Source organism: Hypanus sabinus, chromosome 10, assembly GCF_030144855.1.
Source record: "Hypanus sabinus isolate sHypSab1 chromosome 10, sHypSab1.hap1, whole genome shotgun sequence".
Classification (NCBI taxonomy): domain Eukaryota; kingdom Metazoa; phylum Chordata; class Chondrichthyes; order Myliobatiformes; family Dasyatidae; genus Hypanus; species Hypanus sabinus.
This window is the reverse complement of record NC_082715.1, coordinates 99,771,377-99,791,710: the sequence shown is the minus strand read 5'-3', so window position 1 is coordinate 99,791,710 and position 20,334 is coordinate 99,771,377. Positions and strand designations below refer to the sequence as shown.

Here is a 20,334-nt window from a genome sequence, read left to right as displayed (position 1 = left end):
CCCCACACTCAGCAAGGCAGAACAGTATGGAGTGAAACCTCAGCATCCTATCTGATTCTCAGTTATGCATAAAGCTCAATCATCGATATTTTTACAGCATGTGCACCGTCTTCCTTTCTTAGTGCCACTAAGACTCTTTCTCAGGATCAGCTTCTGTGATGCTCTCAATATCAGTCTACCAGTCTTTAAATTCTAGTGGCGATAAACACAACCAATTCTGTAGATGCAGGAAATCCAGGGTAATGCACACAAAATGCTGGAAGAACTCAGCAGGTCAAGCATTATCTATGGAAAAGGGTAAAGAGTCAGCAATTCTGGCTCAGACACTTCATCACCCCTGATGAAGGGGCTTGACCCAAAACATCGGCTCTTTATTCCTTTCTGTAGATGCTGCCTGACCTGCTGAATTTCCTCTAATATTCATACTTTGTTCTGGTAAATTCTGTTAGTCTACCATTTGAGTTATCACTTATCTACATTGAGTAGTGTCTCCAAGAAATTCAAAATTCATATTATTTTCAATATTTTCCAATGGCCTAATCCATATATCTATGCAACTTTTAGCAGACTGAGATGACCACAGAATTTAGGAGCCGATGGGTTTTTTCCAGCATAGTTACAGAACAATTACTATGGCTGTAAATAAGGTACATATGCACAGAGTAGGAAGTAGCTGTGAAAAATCACTAGTCAGATCATGGTCTTCATTGCAGCCTTCCTCTACAGATCTCCATAAGTGAAAGCAGATCATTCAGCTATATCTGTTCTGGTGGTTAGACATTCACATTGCTTCTATTTATAAAAAAAACTTTTTCAAACTTGCCTTTTTTAACAATGCTTTTTCTGCTCATTTACTAGCAGTGCTTTTAAATATTCTATATAAATGTGATGTGCTGTTATGCAACAGCCGGTGTGTTTCTGATCGTGGTTGTGGCAGGCAGGTAGCTTTACCACCACAATGTTACATCTGCCTGTGACAGACTGCAGGCTTTGCTGAATATGTCTGAACACCACAGCTGTAACTCAGCATCTCCCTTGAGTGACTCTGGATCACTGGACATTATTGTTTCAATGACGAATGATTTTTCTTTAAATTAGTACAAATTTTACCTCTTGCTCACTGCCATGCTTTTTTTCATCACTGAATATCGATAGCTTCTCACGAGTATGTTCACTGTTGGGGAAAATGCAGTTGACGTTCTCAGAAGGTAAAGGTATCAAGATATCATCTACACTTGGCAACAACTCTGAATCTCACACAGGCATTACACATATAACGTATGCACACACATATACATACACAAAGTCATCAATGCCACGAACCAAATCCATAGTAAATTAAGACCAGAAACACACTACAATATTATTTATTTTCTTAATAAAATTTAACAAAGCGATTGTAAGCAAACAACGTACAGCTTGAATATGTTTATGTTCTTCAGGGCTCTAGGAAGGCGACTTACTTTTTATTCCAACTTCTGTTCTCTACCACACTGTTTTTTGTTGCATGCAATGATCTCTTGATGACTACATAAGTAGTATTAAAGAACCAAATAGTAAATGCACTCCCCCACCCCCAACCATCCCCATCATGGCCTTGTTTATCTTGCCAGTAACCATAAGACCGATGGTACTAATCAAGGATGTGACATGGTAGAAAGCTGTATTCAGCACATTTCTTGCCATCTCTTCACTGCGCAAGCCTATATATAGATCAGAATAAAATGCACTCCAGATGGCCTTAACCTAGATTTCTGTCTGTGCTTTTTTTTTGATCAATGAAATATCATACCTGCTTATCTTTTCTTGCAGAAGACAATTCAGAATACACTGGAACAAAATTTTCAAAACTGACAACAGAAGCAATTATTAGCAATTGGCAACAATGAAAAACAGAATCTGTTTACGAAGAGCAGCTTATTATGGGACTAAGCTGCCTTCTTTTTACAGTTACTGTACATATGATCAAGAAATATGTTCCAAATATGGTCTACAAATTCATGTCAGATTGCTATTTTATAACTAACATCATCTTATACAAATAAACATATATACATTTCAAATAATAGGTATGGAAAAAAGTCATCAACTGAACTGCAATATATCATATTTCCCACTCAAATGACTAATACCAGTGGACAATGCATTTTTCAAGTGGATTTTGAATAGAGCAAATAGGTGGATCCACGTAACAAAATGCTCTTGCTAATTTCTAATTGTTGTGACCTTATGTCATGTTATGTTGCAAATTTTAGTGAAAGCTCAGAGCTTATATAGACTTCTGCCATATCATTAAGAGGATCTTATTAGTGACTGTTCTCTTTACAACTTGTACAATCTGTTCTATACATTTTTTCACCCTGACTACAAATTCAAGACTAGATTTTAGTTACTGTCTTCAATCCACTTCTCTGAAATATTAGTTGATAGAATTTCTACAACCAGGTGTGTCATTACACTAAGGGGTTTGAAGAACATCCTGCTGTTTGTGACGGAAGAGGGATTTGCTAGTCTGAAGAAAGATGCAAAGCCTATTCTTTGCCAAGACAAGCAGTACATCATCCAGCGATCTGCCACATCATTGACAATATTTTCAAGTGAATTAGATTGATATGTAATTACAAATCTGAAGTTTATGGACAATCAGCTTTGCACTATTTCACATTCCCATCTGGCTTTATTAAATCATCGCATCAAACCTTCCCCTGTATGTTTTGTAAAATGTTAACCTTCTCTTAAGTTTAAATCAGAGCAAGGAGAATATTTTAAACTTCTCCACAGCACATGCACCCTAAGGTGAAGAATGCTTCACATCTATGGCATGCACCTAAGAACAAAAGAACTGAAGTGAAATGGTTCCAACACCTATTAATGCTCAGATGAAAATCACATACATGAAAGCAGCCAATTGTTTAGGTTTTAACGTTCCGTGCTGTGGCGATGTTGCAAGATGCCGTCATGCTGAGGAGCCAAACAAATGGAATGAGTTGAGTTCACTCACTGGCTAGCAAATATTTTTTTTCTCTAAGTATTACCCCAGTGCAGTCCTTCCCCGGAACAATCATGCACTATACCAAGTGTTGCTAAGCATTCAAATTCTAGTAGTTCACTACTGGATTGTGGGTCTAATTCGCTACTTCGATAAATAATGCAAGCTTGTTCGTGCAAATATTTGTTATTTACATCTCCACTCTGCACGAATCTTTTCCAGAGTGTCTCCATGTGCGTGCGGACTACATATAAAAAATCTTCACTGCTGATTACTACAAGTTGGTTTTGCCAAACATAGTTAACCTTTATTTTTGTGGCAGTTGCCTGTTTCCTTCATTTTAATCGAGGGGATTAGTTAGCTTAATTGTCTGTGCAGCCTCGAAAATATTACAAAACAATTAATTGAGTTGCAAAGATGCATCTTTCAATAAAAATTCACAAGAATTTGCGAGGCTCAGCATTTAACTGGTTTTGCTATTTTCACGCACGTACACTCGTGAAATAGACAGCTGTCAAGCGAGATTTCAGAGTTCTCAGATAACGTTGCACTCGGAGAGAGGCCTGCGGACTCACTCTCCATGTGGGGATGGCGCTCTATTTAATAACAGTTGGGGGATGGGTGGGGAGACTCCTTGATCTTCGTGCATCCAGATGTTTTCAAACAGTGCCGTTTCACAGGAGCAGACAGACGGACGGACAATTTTTATTGCAATAATCCCCCTTACCTAAATGGAACTCGAGTTCACAACAAACTTAAAACGAAGGCTTAATTTATCACTTTGTTTTGTAAAGTTCGTGGGAGACAGGTAAACTTTAAAGACTTATGGTTATAATTAAGTAGGGCGACGATAGTAGGCGCCTTTTCCCTCTGTGACTAGCATGTTTTGAGCGGCTGAAATTTACAATAAAGCAGATCGGTTGTTCTGCTGGGGAAAACCGATGATAAAACTTCAAAATTTGGGAAGACAATGCTCCAAACCTGTTTGCTACAACACCGTTTTTATTGCTGTTATCGGTTGTTCTGCCTCATTCTTTCGTGAAATGGTTACTGTAGCAATTAATCCTCGAAGTTTCAAGTAGTAGCCTATTATGTTTGGAGAGTTTGGAGACCTTTACTGCCTTCCAATAGCGCTCCCTTTTTGGCACTGTTACACAACAAGTCGCAAGAGGGGAAAAGGTCACACACACACACACACACACACACTCGCGCGCGCACACACACACACACACACTCGCGCGCGCACACACACACACACACACACACACACACACACACACACACTCGCGCGCGCACAGTACATGGGACACTTCCCACTGTGAGTGTCAAACCTTTTGTCACTGTCGGGATCCCATGGAGTGACAGCAACTTTTAAACCATTTGTTATGTATAGATGTCAACATGCATAGCGATTACAAATAATTAATCATTAAAAATCCACCCAGAATGTCTTTAGTCTTAAATAAGTCAAATATCCCCATCAATGTGCATTACACATCCGAATTAGAGCTAAGGTTTGTCAATCTGGGGTCTGAGTTAATCTCGTATCTGTAATGATAACCCTCCATATGGTCTCGACACGCATCCCTTACGTTGTTAAGCCACTTTTTGATGCCTTTCCGGTTCAGGTACAGGACAAACATGAAGATCACCCCAATCAGAGCCAGAACTATCCCAAGAAATACGTAAGAAGTTTGCAAAACGCTCTCCATGTCACCTTGGTAGGTACAATCCAAGTCGGAGTTTCCAGCCTGGAGGATGGGTGTATTTTCCATATTTTCCGGCGACGCACAAAGCAAGCTGCCTTTCTTCACTACCTTGTCGGTACTTCGCAGCCAACCCAGGAATTCCTTAATGCCACAATCGCAGACAAAGGGGTTATCCCGGAGGTCGACCCGAAGCTCCGGCTGACTGTTCAGTTCGGCTAACGTGCCATTCCCCACCGTCTTGAGGGCATTGAATCTCAGGTCAAGCATCTGCAGGTTTAAGTCTTGGAAAATGTTCCTGAAGACAACGAATGAATTATTCCTCAGATCCAATTGCCTTAGGCTGGTTAAGTGGGAGAAAGTGCGGGCGGGCAAGTAGAAGAGATCGTTGTTGGACAGCTTGAGGGTCTCCAGGTTGGCGAGGCTGCCGTTCTGGAGCAGCTCCGTGACTTGCTCCACCATGGAACCGTTGAACAGCGCCCGGCTCAGGTTGAGGTCCCGCAGGCTGTGGGCACCTCCTCCGCTGCCGAAAGCCTCAGGGTTCAGCGAGGAGATGCAGTTGTTGCTGAGGTCCAGCTGCGTCAAACTGGGCATGGAAGCGAACGTCAGCGCCTCGATGGTTTGGATCTTGTTGCCGCTCAGGCTGAGGGTGGTGAGGTGTTCCAGCGAATGGCCGAATGCCCCTGCAGTGAGAGTGGAGATGCCGTTGCCCGTGATGAAGAGCTTCCTGACGCTGGCCGGGATACCGCTCGGGATGGCGCTCAGTTCCTGGTTAATGCACTTCACCGTCTTCGCCGGCTCGGAGCATTCGCAAAGCCTGGGGCAGGGGTCTGACGAGCCGACGCAAGCCGAGCCCCCGAACAGGAGCAGCGCCAGTGTCAGGGGCGTGATGAGCCGAGCCGGGACACACGCTCTAACGTTGTTGCAACGGCCTAAAGTTTGTACTAAACTGGACCCAGTCATGGTATCGCCGGCTTCCCCCAGTCCAGGCTTTCAACTTCCTTATAAAGCCACGCTGGGAGGGAGGGAGCAAGAAACTGTCAGGAAGCTGGAAAGGGAAAAATGGGGGTGGAGTAAGAGGTTTATGGGGTCGGGGGTTGCAGCCGAGAGCCGTGTGATACGTCTTCGCAGGGTGGTGCGAATTAAAGCGAGCTGAGCCTTCACTGTAGGAAATCAGAGGCGCTGGCCAGCGTCGGACCTCCTCTCTTTCTGAGTGAGTGAGTGTATGTGTCTGTATGCGTGGTTTCAACTGGCTCCTGGCAGGAGAGCTTCATGAGCCCCACCCCCGAGCCCACTCTTCCTCTCCTCGCTCGCTTCTTCTTCGCAAGTCCCCTTGGAGAAAATGTTAACTTTTCGGCGCGTTGTACCCCGACTCCCGTGGGCGACAATTCTCGCCAGATGGAAGTTTCATTTGGTTTAGTTTAAAGCGGGGCAGCAACGGGGGATGAGAATAAGCTCCAAAAGTCTCAGTCTACGTGTTTTTTTTTTAAATTTTGTCTCTCGGTTTTATGGCTGAAGACCAAAAAGTACAAGAAGCAATCGCAAAGAAAAGTGATAGCCAAATCCAATCTCGAGAGTCGGTATCCCAAACCACTTCTGCTCTAATGCTAACAGAATTCTACAATTTCTCTGCCAGTCGCTGCGAGAAAGGACATGATTCGCTGAGTTTCAGTAATTGCCGTGGACTATTCGAGCAGAGTGGGGGGGGGGGGGGTGTTTAATGATCCCCACATCTCCGCCACAAGCTTTCGCACCGGAAGCAAGGAGGGCGTTTCTTTTCTGCTAATGGGAAAAGTGAATGAATTGACCGGATGCCTTATTAAATAACTGGAATTGTGGTGTTGCAATAACTGGAATCCGGTGCGGGCCTCTATTTTCGTAGCATAATACTTTTAATAAAACATCACAAATCAGTTGTTCGTGCTTATGTCTGCATGTGTATGGAGGTGGTGAATTTAAGAAATGGGTAACGGTTACCTTTGTTTTCCGTATTAAATAATAAAAGGAAGTGCTGTTTCTTCGCGGCCAATGAAACTCCTGATCTTTTCGCACGCAGTTTCAGAAACAGCATGGGTAGTGAGCAGCGTCAAGCTTCTTACGTTTTGAAAACACAGACTTTTGTTTTTTTTAAAATATTTCCGGAATATCACTTTCCCTTCAAACGTCTGTTTATTTTATTCATACGATTGGAATGAGTGCTTGGCTCCTTCATTCAATAGATTACAGGTTCACGTTACGGATTCAGCTGCATTTGTACTGTGGTAATCTGCTCGGTTCTTGTCCCGCGAATCTTCAAGAAAACGCCATCGATTCCAATGAACATTCTGCCTTCGCTCGCGGTTCTCGTCATGAGATCGTCTGAATTACTTAATGGTTTGCTTTTGAATTGGGAGATGGATCATATCAAATGCTCCCCATCATACCCCCGCCTCTCCCGTCCTAAAGTATAAGAAGTTTGTGAGTACAGTTCATTTCCGTGCAGCCCCGAGCAGTCTCCTGCCATGTTCCTAACCAGAACTCAAGAGAATTGTTAATATTCTGAAGAAATATCCATTTTGCGTTTGGCCAAGCACATTATCCGGTCACTACAGGGTCGCGATTTGTTTGAAAACACGTTAGGCACGAGCGTTTCCATGGAGGCAAAGAGACAGCGGAGCTGCTAAGGTTGTTAAAACTTGCCATGATGTCTATAGAATTAAAAGGCATAAATCTACCCCAAGATAAATACGGGAATTATTATTATTATTATTATTATTATGATGTCACCTTCATATCCATTTCGTCTTGCTTAGGCGAGGAGGCTGGAATATTTCATACATTGCACTCCTTTTCCATTACTTGTTCGGTTCGGTGAGAGCGGTCCCAGCTGCAGTGTTCATGGAAGCAATCTGGCTGCATTCTAGATGCTGCAGATTCCTCCGGTGAAAGCGGTGCTGGAGGGAAGGAGGTTTACTCCAGAGCTCTCGGTGTGGCGTTCATGAAGTGATCACTTGATAACATGCATTTCTGTATAAATCGAAAAAGCTGCGGGGGTTAGAAGATAAAAGAAGGCCGAGAGTACCTGTGAAGTTTTCTTTTTTATATACTGGAAGGAAGTGTGTCTCCCGGGTCGTAATTGGCAGCTCCGTTTATATACGTATATACACAATCAATAATTGGGTATAAGGTTCAGACGGAAATGTATTAGCGATTTGATAATTCGCGACATATGCCAATGATATTAAATCTAATTCTGATTCTGAATCAAAAAGCAGTTTTATGTTGTGAGTAGATAATCTGTACTTATAGATGTGTGCAGTTGTGGAAGCTAAATTCCTGGTCTTAATACGGTAGCTAAGAGAATCGGGGGCACCATGAGGATTTGTTTTTAACCGGTGAATTGTGATTTAGAAAGACATTTCCTAAAACATTGATGAAAACAAATTCAATGGTAATTTATAAAAGGGAATGATTATAGAACCAAGAGCACTTCTGTTTGGATAATTCTTTCAAAGGGGCGTGATGGATGGCAGTTGCTTCCTTGCTGAGACACTTCACACTATTCCACGACTCTCGGTTGTAGTTGTAGAATGGTGCTGCAGGAAGTCACACACATACACTGAGGATTGGGCTGTCTTTGAATTCAGCGAAGACAAATGGTCCCCCTAGAGGCGACGTTCGTTCTTTGTGGGACGAGTTGAGACAGTCTCATTACCCTCTCTGTCCTCGCACCCTCAGAGATCCAATAGCCTAAGGTTAATTAATGAGTGACCAAGTCAAGGAAGCCGAAAACGCTACTTCCAAGAATTCATCTTACTAAATATATCTGTGAATTACAAGGGATTTAACCTGAGGCCATGTTAAAATGCTTAAAGTACCTGGCGGTGCGAAACTCCGCCAGGTTACACGCACGTTTTACACGAGGCGTTCAATTGTAAATGTTGATGTTTTGTGTGCGCAATTTGCAGCGTTTATAAGGGCTTCTGACACTGTCTCTTTCCTGCACCACACTGTATTTCTCTCTACAGATTTTCATTTATGTTTCTTCTATGGTCCACTGCTCTTACCTGTAACTATTCTAGCAAGTTATTCCTTTACACAACGTATGAGAAACGCACAAATTAAATCTCCCGAAATGCCTAAAAATGCTAAGACTGACGCAGCTCTTTTCATCAAAGTCCAGATGAAAGAGTCTCGACTCAAAACTCGACTGTCCATTTCCCCCCACGGATAATCAGAGTTCCTCTAGCATTATATTTTTGTGTTGCTCCAGATTCCCGCATCTGCAGTCTTTGTGTCTGTTTTGCAGTTCTCTTTGCCTTATTTAAAAAATAATGTCGGCGGTCTTTTATCCCAGTCTTCGCACTCTGAACGGCATAAAGACAACTACTTTCATCTTGATTTGCAGAATCTTCCCACAACTGATAATGAACTATTTGGTCTACAGTTAGTTATTTTATCTTTAATTCTATTGGTTTGAAGGTCCCATTACTTTAAATCCTCTCGACTATAGCAACCTAATGTGCATATTTAGGAAGAACTGGAACTCTTTGAATTAGTCCTGGGGTCAACACCTGGAATTTGCATAAATCCGAAGGGCAAAGCTGAAGGTCGAAGTTCAGAGGTTGGGCAAGTCCGGAGAGAGAAACTGGAAGATCAAAGATCGAAGTTGGCGAGTCTGCAGGTAAATGCCTGAAGGTTAAATCGCCTGGTTTGGCTTGACCATAAGTTAAAGTCTCGATGTCTGTGCGTCCAGGCCAGGGACTAAAGGCTGAAGGCCCGTCCTGGGGGTTGATTTTGTTTGTTTGTGTGTGTGTGTGTGTGTGTGTGTGTGTGTGTGTGAGAGAGAGAGAGAGATGGTTTTGCTATTGTTTTATTTGTTGTTACTTTGTCCTTATTGCAGTGTGTATAATTCTGCTGAGTATTGTGGACATGCTATGTTGGTGCTGGAATGTGGGCTGTCTCCAGCTTATCCATGGCTGTGTTGGTTTCACTGTATGTTTTGATGTAAGTGTGATAAATAATTCTGAATCTTTTGATATCCAGAGTACACTCCACTGCCGCTTGCTGCTTTATATTCTGTGAATTCTGCAATCCTTTGCTTTTGATCATCTTTCAATTAAGTTTAGAAATCTTTCAGATAATAGTATTGAATGATTAGCATTAAATACAGTCATCCCCTTAAAACTAATCGATAAGCTTCAAGACCTTGGCCTTAATACCTCCTTGTGCAACTGGATATATGTGCAGTGGAGAATATATTGACCGCCTGCATCATAGCCTGTCTGGAAATACCAATGCCCTTGAATGGACAATCCTCCAGAAAGTAGTAGATTCAGCCCAGTCCATCACAGTGATACCCTCCCAACCATTGCAGCACATCTACATGAAATACTGTATTAGGAAAGCAGCATCCATCATCAGTGACCCTGCCTCCACCCAGGACATGCTCTCTTCTTGCTGTTGCCATCAGGAAGAAGGTTAAGGAGCCTCAGGTTCAGGAACCACCACATTGAGGAATAGTTATTACCCTTCAACTATCATGCTCTTGAACAAAAGGGGATAACTTCACTTGCCCATCATTGAAATGTTCTCACAACTATTGGACTCAGAATCTTCATGTCATGTTCTCAATATTTGTTGCTCTTTATTTCTATTTGCAGTTGCACAGTTTGCCTTCTTCTGCACTCTGGTTGAATGCCCTAGTTAGATGATATTTTGTTGATTCTGTTATAGTTACTATTCTGTAGAGTTGTTGAGTATGCCCCACAATAAAATGAAGCTTAGGTTTGTATGTGGTGATATATATGATCTTTGATAATAAAACTTACTTTGAACTTTGAAGACCCCAGTCAGTTCAGATTGGCAACAATATCTCCTCCAGAATATCCAACAGTCCAGGTGTACCTAAGGCTGGGTGCTCACCCCCCCCCCCCCCATTCTCTACTCGCTTTACACTTATGACTGTGTGGCTAAGTGCAGCTCCAGTGCTATATTTAAGTCTGTTGATGACACCACAGTTGTTGGCCAAATCAAGGGTGGTGATGAATCAGCATTTGGAGGAAGACTGAAAATCTGGCTTCACCAGAGTTAAAACTTCTAAGGAAGATTTTCTATCCATTTTTATTTCTTCAAAGCATTTTGTGATCTTTCACAATAGCAACCTCTCACTCTATGTCACAAAGGCCAATGAGATGATTATTGACCAGAGGTCCGTGAAATGGAGAGGGTCAGTAATTCAGAGGATCTGTCCTGGGTCTAGTATGCAAGTCCATTATGAAGAAAGCATGGCAGCACCTCTACTTTCTTAGAAGTTTGCAAAGGTTCAGCATGTCATCTAAAACTTTGACAAACTTCTATAGATGTGTGATGGAGAGTATATTGACTGGTTGCACATGGTCTTTTGGAAACACCAATGCCCTCAAATGGAAAATCCTCCAAAAAGTAGTAGATTCTGTACAGTCCACCATGGGTAATTGAACACAGAGTAGTGTTGTAGGACGGCCACCAACCAGGCCATGCTCTCTTCTTGCTGCTGTCATCAGGAGGAAGATACAGGAGCCTCAAGATCCACATCACCAGGTTCAGGGATAGTTATTACCCCTCAACCATCAGTCTCTTAAACCAGAGGGGTTAACCACTCACCCCATCATTGAACTGTTCCCACAACCTAAGGGCTCACTTTCAAAGACTCTTCATCTCATGTTGTTGATATTTATTGCTTATTTATTAATATATATATATTTTTCACTTGCACTTTTTTGCTGTGTTTTGCACAATAGTTTTTTGTCCATCTGTTGGGTCTGGTCTATTGTGTTTCATGGATTTACTGTGAATGCCTTCAAGAAAACAAATCTCAGGTTGCATATGGTGACATATATGTACTTAGATAATAAATTTACTTTGAACATTGAACCTTTTGAACTTTTACTGGTTTTAACTGTTCAAAAACCATTGTTTTGTTTTACCTTTATGTTATTTGACAACATTTTCTTTTCAACATTTTAAGGAAGGTTTTCTATCCATTCTTATTTCTTCAAAGCATTTTTCTGATCTTTAAAATTATTGTTCATGGTAAAGTTTGTTCTCTTACTTGGCTTCTCCAGAGTTAAAACTTGTGGAAGATTTTAAGTGGTCTGCCAGTCCACTATCATCTGCTTTGCGCTATCACAAAATGGTTTTGCTAGGACAAGCATGAATGGAACTCAGAAGCACTGCCATGTACAGAGATTAGGCAGAAGAAAAGGAGAGTTTACTGTCAGTGTTGAAGGTGGTGAAGAAAATTAGGGAGGCTAAGAAAATATAATTTGTGAAGATAGGCAGTCAATGTCACCGGGATAGCCTTTTGTTGTTGGCAGATTACAAGCCATATGTGCAGGATTCAGGTCTTCTGGAGTTACCTTAATAAATGTGATATCATTCAAATGCTACAAAATAAATTGTTTAATTTTTAAATGAATAAACATTTAAAGAGAGAGCCCTTAAACCAAAGGGGATAACTTCACTCATCTTCACTTCTCCCATCATTGAAAGGTCCCCACTGTCAACTGAGTCAACTCACTTCAAGGACTCTTCATCTCATGTTCTCAATATTTATTCTTATTTATTTTTATTATTTTTTTTATTAACTAATTTTTATTGCAACACCAACAAATTGCATTCAATACAACCAGTTGCCGATTACATTTTGACTGTTTAACCCAGCCACCCCCAACCCTCAACGCCATCCCCCTCTACCCCTCATCCTCACCCCCTCTCCACCCCTTTTCTTCCCTTCCCACCTCTCTTCCCTTCACCAACCAACTGAATAGTAGTGCATACACAGACAGAGCATTCCTATTTTAACAGCAGATCTTTTAAGTTAGATATCAAATTTGTCCACTATTAAGATTGTGTTTGGTCATGCATCATTTACTCTTGCTGATGATAATTCTAGGTAAGAAATGTCCAAAAAGCTCTGAAGCCAATGAGTACTTGAAATATCATGAGGAGGTTTCTAACACTGGACTACATCCTTCTTAGCTGCAGTCAGGCCTGCCAGTCAGATTTTGCATGTTTTTTCTGTAAGGGAAAGGTGGGAGTCATCACTTATAAGATGTACAGTGGGGTCCATTGGTAATTGTACACCTGTTAATTCTGTAAGAGTACTGATAACCTTCCCCCACAAATCAAAAACCCCTGGACATTCCCATACAACATGTGTAAAAGAGCCAACAGTTCCATGGGGGCAAAATGAGCAAAATAGGTCAGGAACCATTCCCATTTGATATCTAATTCTCAGTGTTAGATATGCTCTATGACAAAATTTCAAGTGTATATACCGATGATTTGGGTTTTTCGAAGCACCGGCAGCATTATCCCAAATTGAATCCCAGTCTAAGTCTTGTCCCAATGTAGATATGTCCCTATCCCAGGCTTTCGTTCCTGATGTGGGCAAATAATTCTGAGTTTAATTTATCATAGATATATGACACTATCTGTCTTGGAACACTCTGTATCAAACTTAAAATGGGATGGTCCTTTAAATCTGATCCCCAGGGAACTCCGTAAGGTTTACAAGCTGATCTTACTCTAAAGTAGAAGAAAAGAAAGTGTTTATCAATATTATATCGCGATACCAGTTCTTGAAAGCTAAGGATAGTACTTGCCCCAATAATATCTTGAAGAGTAGTAATACCTTTATCTTCCCAAGTTCTGTTAGTGAATAGTTTCCCTCAGATAGGAGATGATTATTGTTCCATAATGGAGATGATTTGCACCATACGCTTTTAAATTTTAGGAAATTTTCTGCTGCTCTAAACATTTGCAGCATATGGGTTAAAATTGGACCATAATACAAATCACATTTTTTTAGTAGACATACGTATAAGGAGAAAGTCCTTCAACCTTATTGGTTCTAGTAAACCATATAACAATCACAGCACAGAAACAGGCCATCTTGGCCCTCCTAGTCCGTGCCGAACCCTTAATATCACCTAGTCCCACCTACCCGCACTCAGCCCATAACCCTCCACTCCTTTCCTGTCCATATACCTATCCAATTTTACCTTAAATGACACAACTGAACTGGCCTCTACTACTTCTACAGGAAGCTCATTCCACACAGCTATCACTCTTTGAGTAAAGAAATACCCCCTCGTGTTTCCCTTAAACTTCTGCCCCCTAACTCTCAAATCATGTCCTCTAGTTTGAATCTCCCCTACTCTCAATGGAAACAGCCTGTTCACGTCAACTCTATCTATCCCTCTCAAAATTTTAAATACCTCGATCAAATCCCCCCTCAACCTTCTACGCTCCAATGAATAGAGACCTAACTTGTTCAACCTTTCTCTGTAACTTAATTGCTGAAACCCAGGTAACATCCTAGCTCTTGTTCCATATTTTTCCATGGCGAAATTTTATCCTCCTCCATCCAATAGCTAAGACTTTTTAATACAAATGCCCAGTGATACAGTTTAAAATTTGGACATGCCAATCCCCCATCCGACTTTTTGAATTGTAGAGCTGACCACTTTATATTGGGTTGTTTACCGTTCCAAACATAGCATCATAGTAAGGGATCCAGTTTTTGCCAATATCCTGCTGGAGGCGCAAGTGGTATCATTGAGCTGATAAAATTAATGTGGGGTAAGATGTTCATTTTAATGACCGACATACAGGCTGGGACTGATGCTGGCAGGTGTCTCCATCTATTAATATCTTCTATTTTTTTTTCAAAATTAAAGAGTAATTTGTTTTAGCCACAGATGATAGGGAAGTATTAACTTTAATACCCAAGTAGAGGACCTCATTATTATTTCTTTCTTTTTGTATTTCACAGCTTGTTGTATTTTGCACACTGTTTGAATACCCAATTTAGTGTGGTCTTTCATTGATTCTGTTAAGTTTATTATCTGATAGATTTATTGAGTATGCCTGCAAGCAATGAATCTCAGGGTTGTATATAGTGACATAAATGTACTTTGTTAATAAATTTCCTTTGAACTTAGATCTTTAATTCTTTCACCTTAATCTTTTTGACAATGTGCTCTTTGAAATTAAATCAGTGGCTGCCATGACTATTCTTTATAGATTAATATTGAAACAACAAGCAAGTCAAAAGACTTGAATAATGGGCATATCAGGTACGCTTCTTGTTTTGTCACTTTATTATTGATAACTAAGCAACCTCAGTAAAGATTTATGACCTTGTACAACCCATTCTTCAGAAGAAGGATAGAAAGGTTACTAGACTTGTCTCTATTTGAACATCAGCAAGATGAATTTCTCTTTGTTATCACCATAGTTTGGCTTTCTTGAAAAACTTCTTTTCTCACTAGAATCCTTGCCTCTTTATTTAGAAATTTAACTCTTACATATAAGTTACACCATGTATGCTCTTTGGAGATTTATGGGTTTCTCTGAACTTTTGTAAACTCTGCATTTCAAAAGCTGCCTTTTCTTATCAAGGTTTCTCTTCCTCTTAACCTATTCATTTTATTTTGTAATATCTGAATATTTCTTATCTCCTTGCATTTCAATCACCCTGTGATTTTTGTATCTCTAAGGGGTACATATCAATCATATATAATCAGAAGAATTGAATTGATAAAACTATATTCATTCTCTGCTGGAAAACCTTTTTCCACTCTGCCTAGTTTGCATATGATCAAGCTCAATTCTGATAAGTGACTATATAATTCTTAGGTTGTAAATGAAGTCTTCACTGATCAAAACTGCACAATGTAAGGTGCCCTTCTCTTTGAAATCCTCAAGGCACTTAGTAGTTTAGAACATAGAACAGAACAGTTCAGTGCAGCATAGGCCCTTTGGTCCACAATGTTATGCAGACCTATTAACACTCTCCAAGATCAATCCCCTCTCACTTAGCCCTCCATTTTTCTTTCTTTCATGTACGTATCTAAGAGCTGCTTAAATCTCCCTAACGTATCTGCTACCACCACCGCAATGTATTACATGCACTTACCGCTCTGAGTTAAAACAGGCCTGTGACATCCCCAATATTCTTTCTTCCAACCACCTTAAAATTTATGTCTTTCCATGTTAGGCACTGCCTCTCTGGGGGGAAAGGGTGTTCGCTGTCCACTCTATCAATGCTTCTTGTCATTTTGCACACCTCTATCAAGACTCCTCTCATTCTGCTTCACTTCAAAGAGAAAACCCTTGGCTGGCACAAACTTTATAAGATATGTTCTCTAATCCAGGCAGCATCTCTGGTAAATCTCCTCTGCACTTTTTCATATCCTTTCCATAATGAGGCGATCAGAGCTGAACGCAATACTCTTAAGTGTGGTCTAACCAGAACGTCACAGAGCTGTAACATTATCTCCCGGCTCTTGAACTCAATCGCCCAACTAACGAAGGCCAACACATCATACACCTTCATAACCACCCTATCAATAGCAAATTTGAGGGTTTTATGGACTTGAATCCCAAGATCCCTCTGTTTCTCCACACTGGTAAGAATCTTTTTATTATGTAACTTTGTCATCAATTTCAACCTTCCAAAGTGTATTACTTAACACTTTTCTGGATTGAATTGCGTCAGCCACTTCTCAGCCCAACTCTGCATCCTGTCAATGTCATGTTAGAACGTACAACAACCTTCTGCATTATCCACATCATCAACCTTCAGGTCAACTACAAATTTACTAACTTACCTTTCCACTTCCTCAACTAAGTCATTTATAAAAATCTCAAAGACCAGGGGTCTTAGAACTGCACTAGTCAAGGACCTCCAGGCTACCACCCTCTGTCTTCTGCGTGCAAGCCAATTTGAAATCCACACAGCCACGTTTCCCAGAATCCCATGCCTCCTGACTTTCAGAATGAGCCGACTATGGGTAACTTTGTTGAATACCTCACTAGAATCCAAATACAGCACATCCACCATTCTACCTTCATCACTTGGTTTGTCACTTCCTCTAAAAAGACAATCAGGCTTATGAGGCATGGCTTGCTCCTCATGAAGCCAATTTGGCTATCACTAACCAGACAATGCTTCTCCATTTTATCATGAGCTGATCCATTCTCCCATTTAGTCCCACTCCCCCGCCTTCTCACTATAACCTTTGATGCCTTGGCTACTCAGATACTTATCAATCTCTGCCTTAAATACACCCAATGACTTTGCCTTCACTGCCACCTATGGCAACAAATTCCCCAGATTCACCACCCTCTGGCTAAAAAATTTTTTTTCGCATCTCTGTTCTGAATGGGCGCCCTTCAATCCTTAAGTCATGCCCTCTCGTACTAGTACTAGAAATAACTTTGCTACATCGACTCTATCCATGCCTTTCAACATTTGAAATGTTTCTATGAGGTCCCCCCTCATTCTTCTAAACTCCAAGGAGTACAGTCCAAGAGCAGTTAAATGTTCCTCTAGATTAACCCTCTTATTCCAGGAATCATTCTAGTGAATCTTCTCTGAACCTTCTCCAACGTCAGCACATCCTTTCTTAAATAAGGAGCCCAAAACTGCACACAGTACTCCAAGTGAGGTCTTACCAGTGCCTTATAGAGCCTCAACATCACATCCCTGCTCCTATACTCTATTCCTCTAGAAATGAATGCCATTTGCCTTCTTCACCACTGACTCAACCTGGAGGTTAACCTTAAGGATATCGTGCACGAGGACTCCTAAGTCCCGTTGCAACTCAGAACTTTGAATTCTCTCCCCATTTAAATAATAGTCTGCCTGTTTATTTCTTCTACCAAAATGCACGACCATACACTTTCCAACATTGTATTTCATTTGCCACTTCTTTGCCCATTCTCCCAATCTATCCAAGTCTCTCTGAAGACTCTCTGTTTCCTCAGCATTACTGGCCCTCCACCTATCTTTGTATCATCAGCAAACTTAGCCACAAAGGCTTCTATTCCATAATCCAAATCAATATACAATGTAAAAAGAGGCGGCCCCAACACGGACACCTGTGGAACACCACTGGTAACCGACAGCCAACCAGAATGGGATCCCTTTATTACCACTCTCTGTTTCCTGCCAATCACCCAACGGTCTATCCACGTATGTAACTTTCCCTTAATTCCATGGGCTCTTATCTTGTTTAGCAGCCTCATGTGTGGCACCTTGTCAAAGGCCTTCTGAAAATCCAAATACACAACATCCACTGCATCTCCCTGGTCTAGCCTACTTGTAATTTCCTCAAAAAATTGCAATACGTTTGTCAGACAGGATTTTCCTTTAAGGAAACCATGTAGAGTTCTGCCTATCTTGTCATATGCCTCCAGGTACTCCGTAACCTCATCCTTGACAATTGACTCCAACAACTTCCCAACCACCAATGTCAAGCTAACAAGTCTATAATTTCCTTTTTGCTTCCTTGCCCCCTTCTTAAATAGCGGAGTGCCATTTGCCATCTTCCAGTCCTCTGGAACCATGCCAGAATCTATTGACTTCTGAAAGATCATTGTTAGTGCCTCCGCAATCTCCACAGCTACTTCCTTCAGAACATGAGTGTGCATTACATCTGGTCTGGGACATTTATCTACCCTTAGACTATTTAGCTTCCTGAGTACTTTCTCTGTCGTAATTGTGACTGTGCTTACTTCTCTTCCCTGACACCCTTGAGTGTCTGGTATGTTGCTGATGTCTTCCTCAGTGAAGACTGATGCAAAATACTCCTTCATTTCCTCCGCCATCTCCTTATCTCCCATTACAATTTCTCCAACTTCATTTTCTATTGGTCCTATATCTACTCCACCTGTCTTATACTCTTTATATACTTGAAAAGTTTTCAGTATCCTCTTTGATATTATTTGCTAGCTTCCTTTCATAGTTCATCTTTTCCCTCTTAATGACCTTCTTAGTTTCCTTTTGTCAGCTTTTAAAAACTTCCCAATCCTCTGTCTTCCCACTAATTTTTGCTTCCTTGTATGCCCTCTGCTTTGCTTTTACTTTGGCTTTCACTTCTCTTTTTAGCCACGATTGCATCCTTTTTGCCATTTGAAAATTTCTTCTTTTATGGACCTTCCTCACTTCTCGCATAAACTCCAGGCTACTGCTGCTCTGCCATCCTTCCCGTTAATGTCCCTTTCCAGTCAACTTTGGCCAGTTCCTTTCTCATGCCACTGTAATTTCCTTTACTCCACTGAAATGCCGACACATTGGATTTTGGCTTCTCTTTCTCAAATTTCACGGTGAACTCAATCATATTATGATCACTTTTTCCCAAGGGTTCCTTCACCTCAATCTTTCTAATCACCTCTGGTTCATTACATAATACCCAATCCAGTACAGCCAATCCCCTAGTGGGCTCAACAACAAGCTGTTCTAAAAAGCCATCTCGTAGGCATTCTACAAATTTTCTCCCTTGAATTCCAGTGCCGACATGATTTTCCCAATCCACTTGCATGTCAAAATCCCCTACAATTATCATAACACTGCCCTTCTCGCAAGCCTTTTCTATTTCCTGTTGTAATTTGTAGTCCACATCACTGCAGCTGTTTGGAAGCCTGGAAATAACTGTCATCAGGGTCCGTTTACCCCTGCGATTTCTTAGCTCAACCCATAAAGATTCTGTACCTTCTGATCCTATACCACCTCTTTCTAATGATTTAATATAATTTCTTACCAACAAAGCCATGCCACCCCTTCTGTCTACCTGCCTATCCTTCCGATACACCATGTACCCTTGGACGTTCAGCTCCCAGAGACATGCATCCTTTAGCCATGTCTCAGTGATGACCACAACATCATACCTGCCAATCTGAAGCTGTATGACAAGATCATCCACCTTATTCCTTATGCTGTGTGCATTTAAGTATAACACCTTAAGTCCAGTATTTGGTACTTTTTGCTTCGATTGCACTGCAACTCAACCCAATGGGTAAAAATTTGCCCCATCACCTGCCTGTCCTTCCTGACATCTTTACTGCCCACTATCTTAGATTTATTCCTATTTCCCCCCCTCCGTTCTACCATTCCAGTTCCCATCCCCCTGCCAAATTAGTTTAAACCCTCCCTAACAGCTCTATTAAACCTTCCCATAACCTGTCCTTTTTGAACAGGTCATACTTCCCCCAGACGAAATCCCAATGATCCAAGAATCTGAAACCCTGCCCCCTGCACCAGCCTTTCAGCTATGCATTCATCTGCCTGATCCTTCCATTCTTGCCCTCGCTAGCACATGGCACAGGTAGCAATCCTGAGATTACTACCCTGGAGGTCCTGCTTCTCAGCTTCCTTCCTAACTCCTGGAAATATCTCTTCAGGACCTCCTCCCTTTTCCTATCTATGTCGTTGGTACCAACATGAGGCACAGGAGTACATTCAGCCAGAGACTCATTCCACCGAGATGTAACACTGAGCGTCATAGGAAATCATTCCTGCCTGTGGCCGTCAAACTTTACAACTCCTCCCTTGGAGTGTCAGACACCCTGAGCCAATAGGTTGGACCTGGACTTATTTCCACTTGGCATGATTAACTTACTATTATTTAATTATTTATGGTTTTATATTGCTATATTTCTTCACTATTCTTGGTTGGCACGGCTGTAACGAAACCCAATTTCCCTCGGGATCAATAAAGTATGTCCGTCTGTACCAAGACAGCTGGCTGCTTGCCCTCTCCCTTCAGAATATTCTGGACCCCATCTGAGATTTCTTCCTCACTTCCCGTTGTAACCTGGGTTATATCT

The 20,334-nt window shown here is 41.3% G+C and overlaps 1 protein-coding gene across 2 annotated transcripts; it reads right to left on the bottom strand.

The window, feature by feature from the left end:
* Positions 1–1,351: 1,351 nt before the first annotated feature.
* On the bottom strand, positions 1,352–6,701 carry tpbgb (trophoblast glycoprotein b). 2 transcript variants are annotated; one of them, XM_059982379.1, is made up of 2 exons: positions 4,707–6,701; positions 1,352–2,961 (listed from the first exon to the last, which is right to left on the bottom strand). In XM_059982379.1, the coding sequence occupies exons 1-2, from the start codon at positions 5,656–5,658 to the stop codon at positions 2,957–2,959; spliced, it is 957 nt and encodes a 318-aa protein (XP_059838362.1). In that variant the 5' UTR covers positions 5,659–6,701; the 3' UTR covers positions 1,352–2,956. The 2 variants fall into 2 exon arrangements, with proteins under 2 accessions (XP_059838362.1, XP_059838361.1); XM_059982378.1 differs by having other exon boundaries at positions 1,352–6,700.
* Between the last annotated feature and the right edge of the window lie 13,633 nt (positions 6,702–20,334).

Coding starts and splice junctions, on each gene's coding strand:
- tpbgb (XM_059982378.1), bottom strand. CDS start 5,658: ATGACTGGGTCCAGTTTAGTACAAACTTTAGGCCGTTGCAACAACGTT.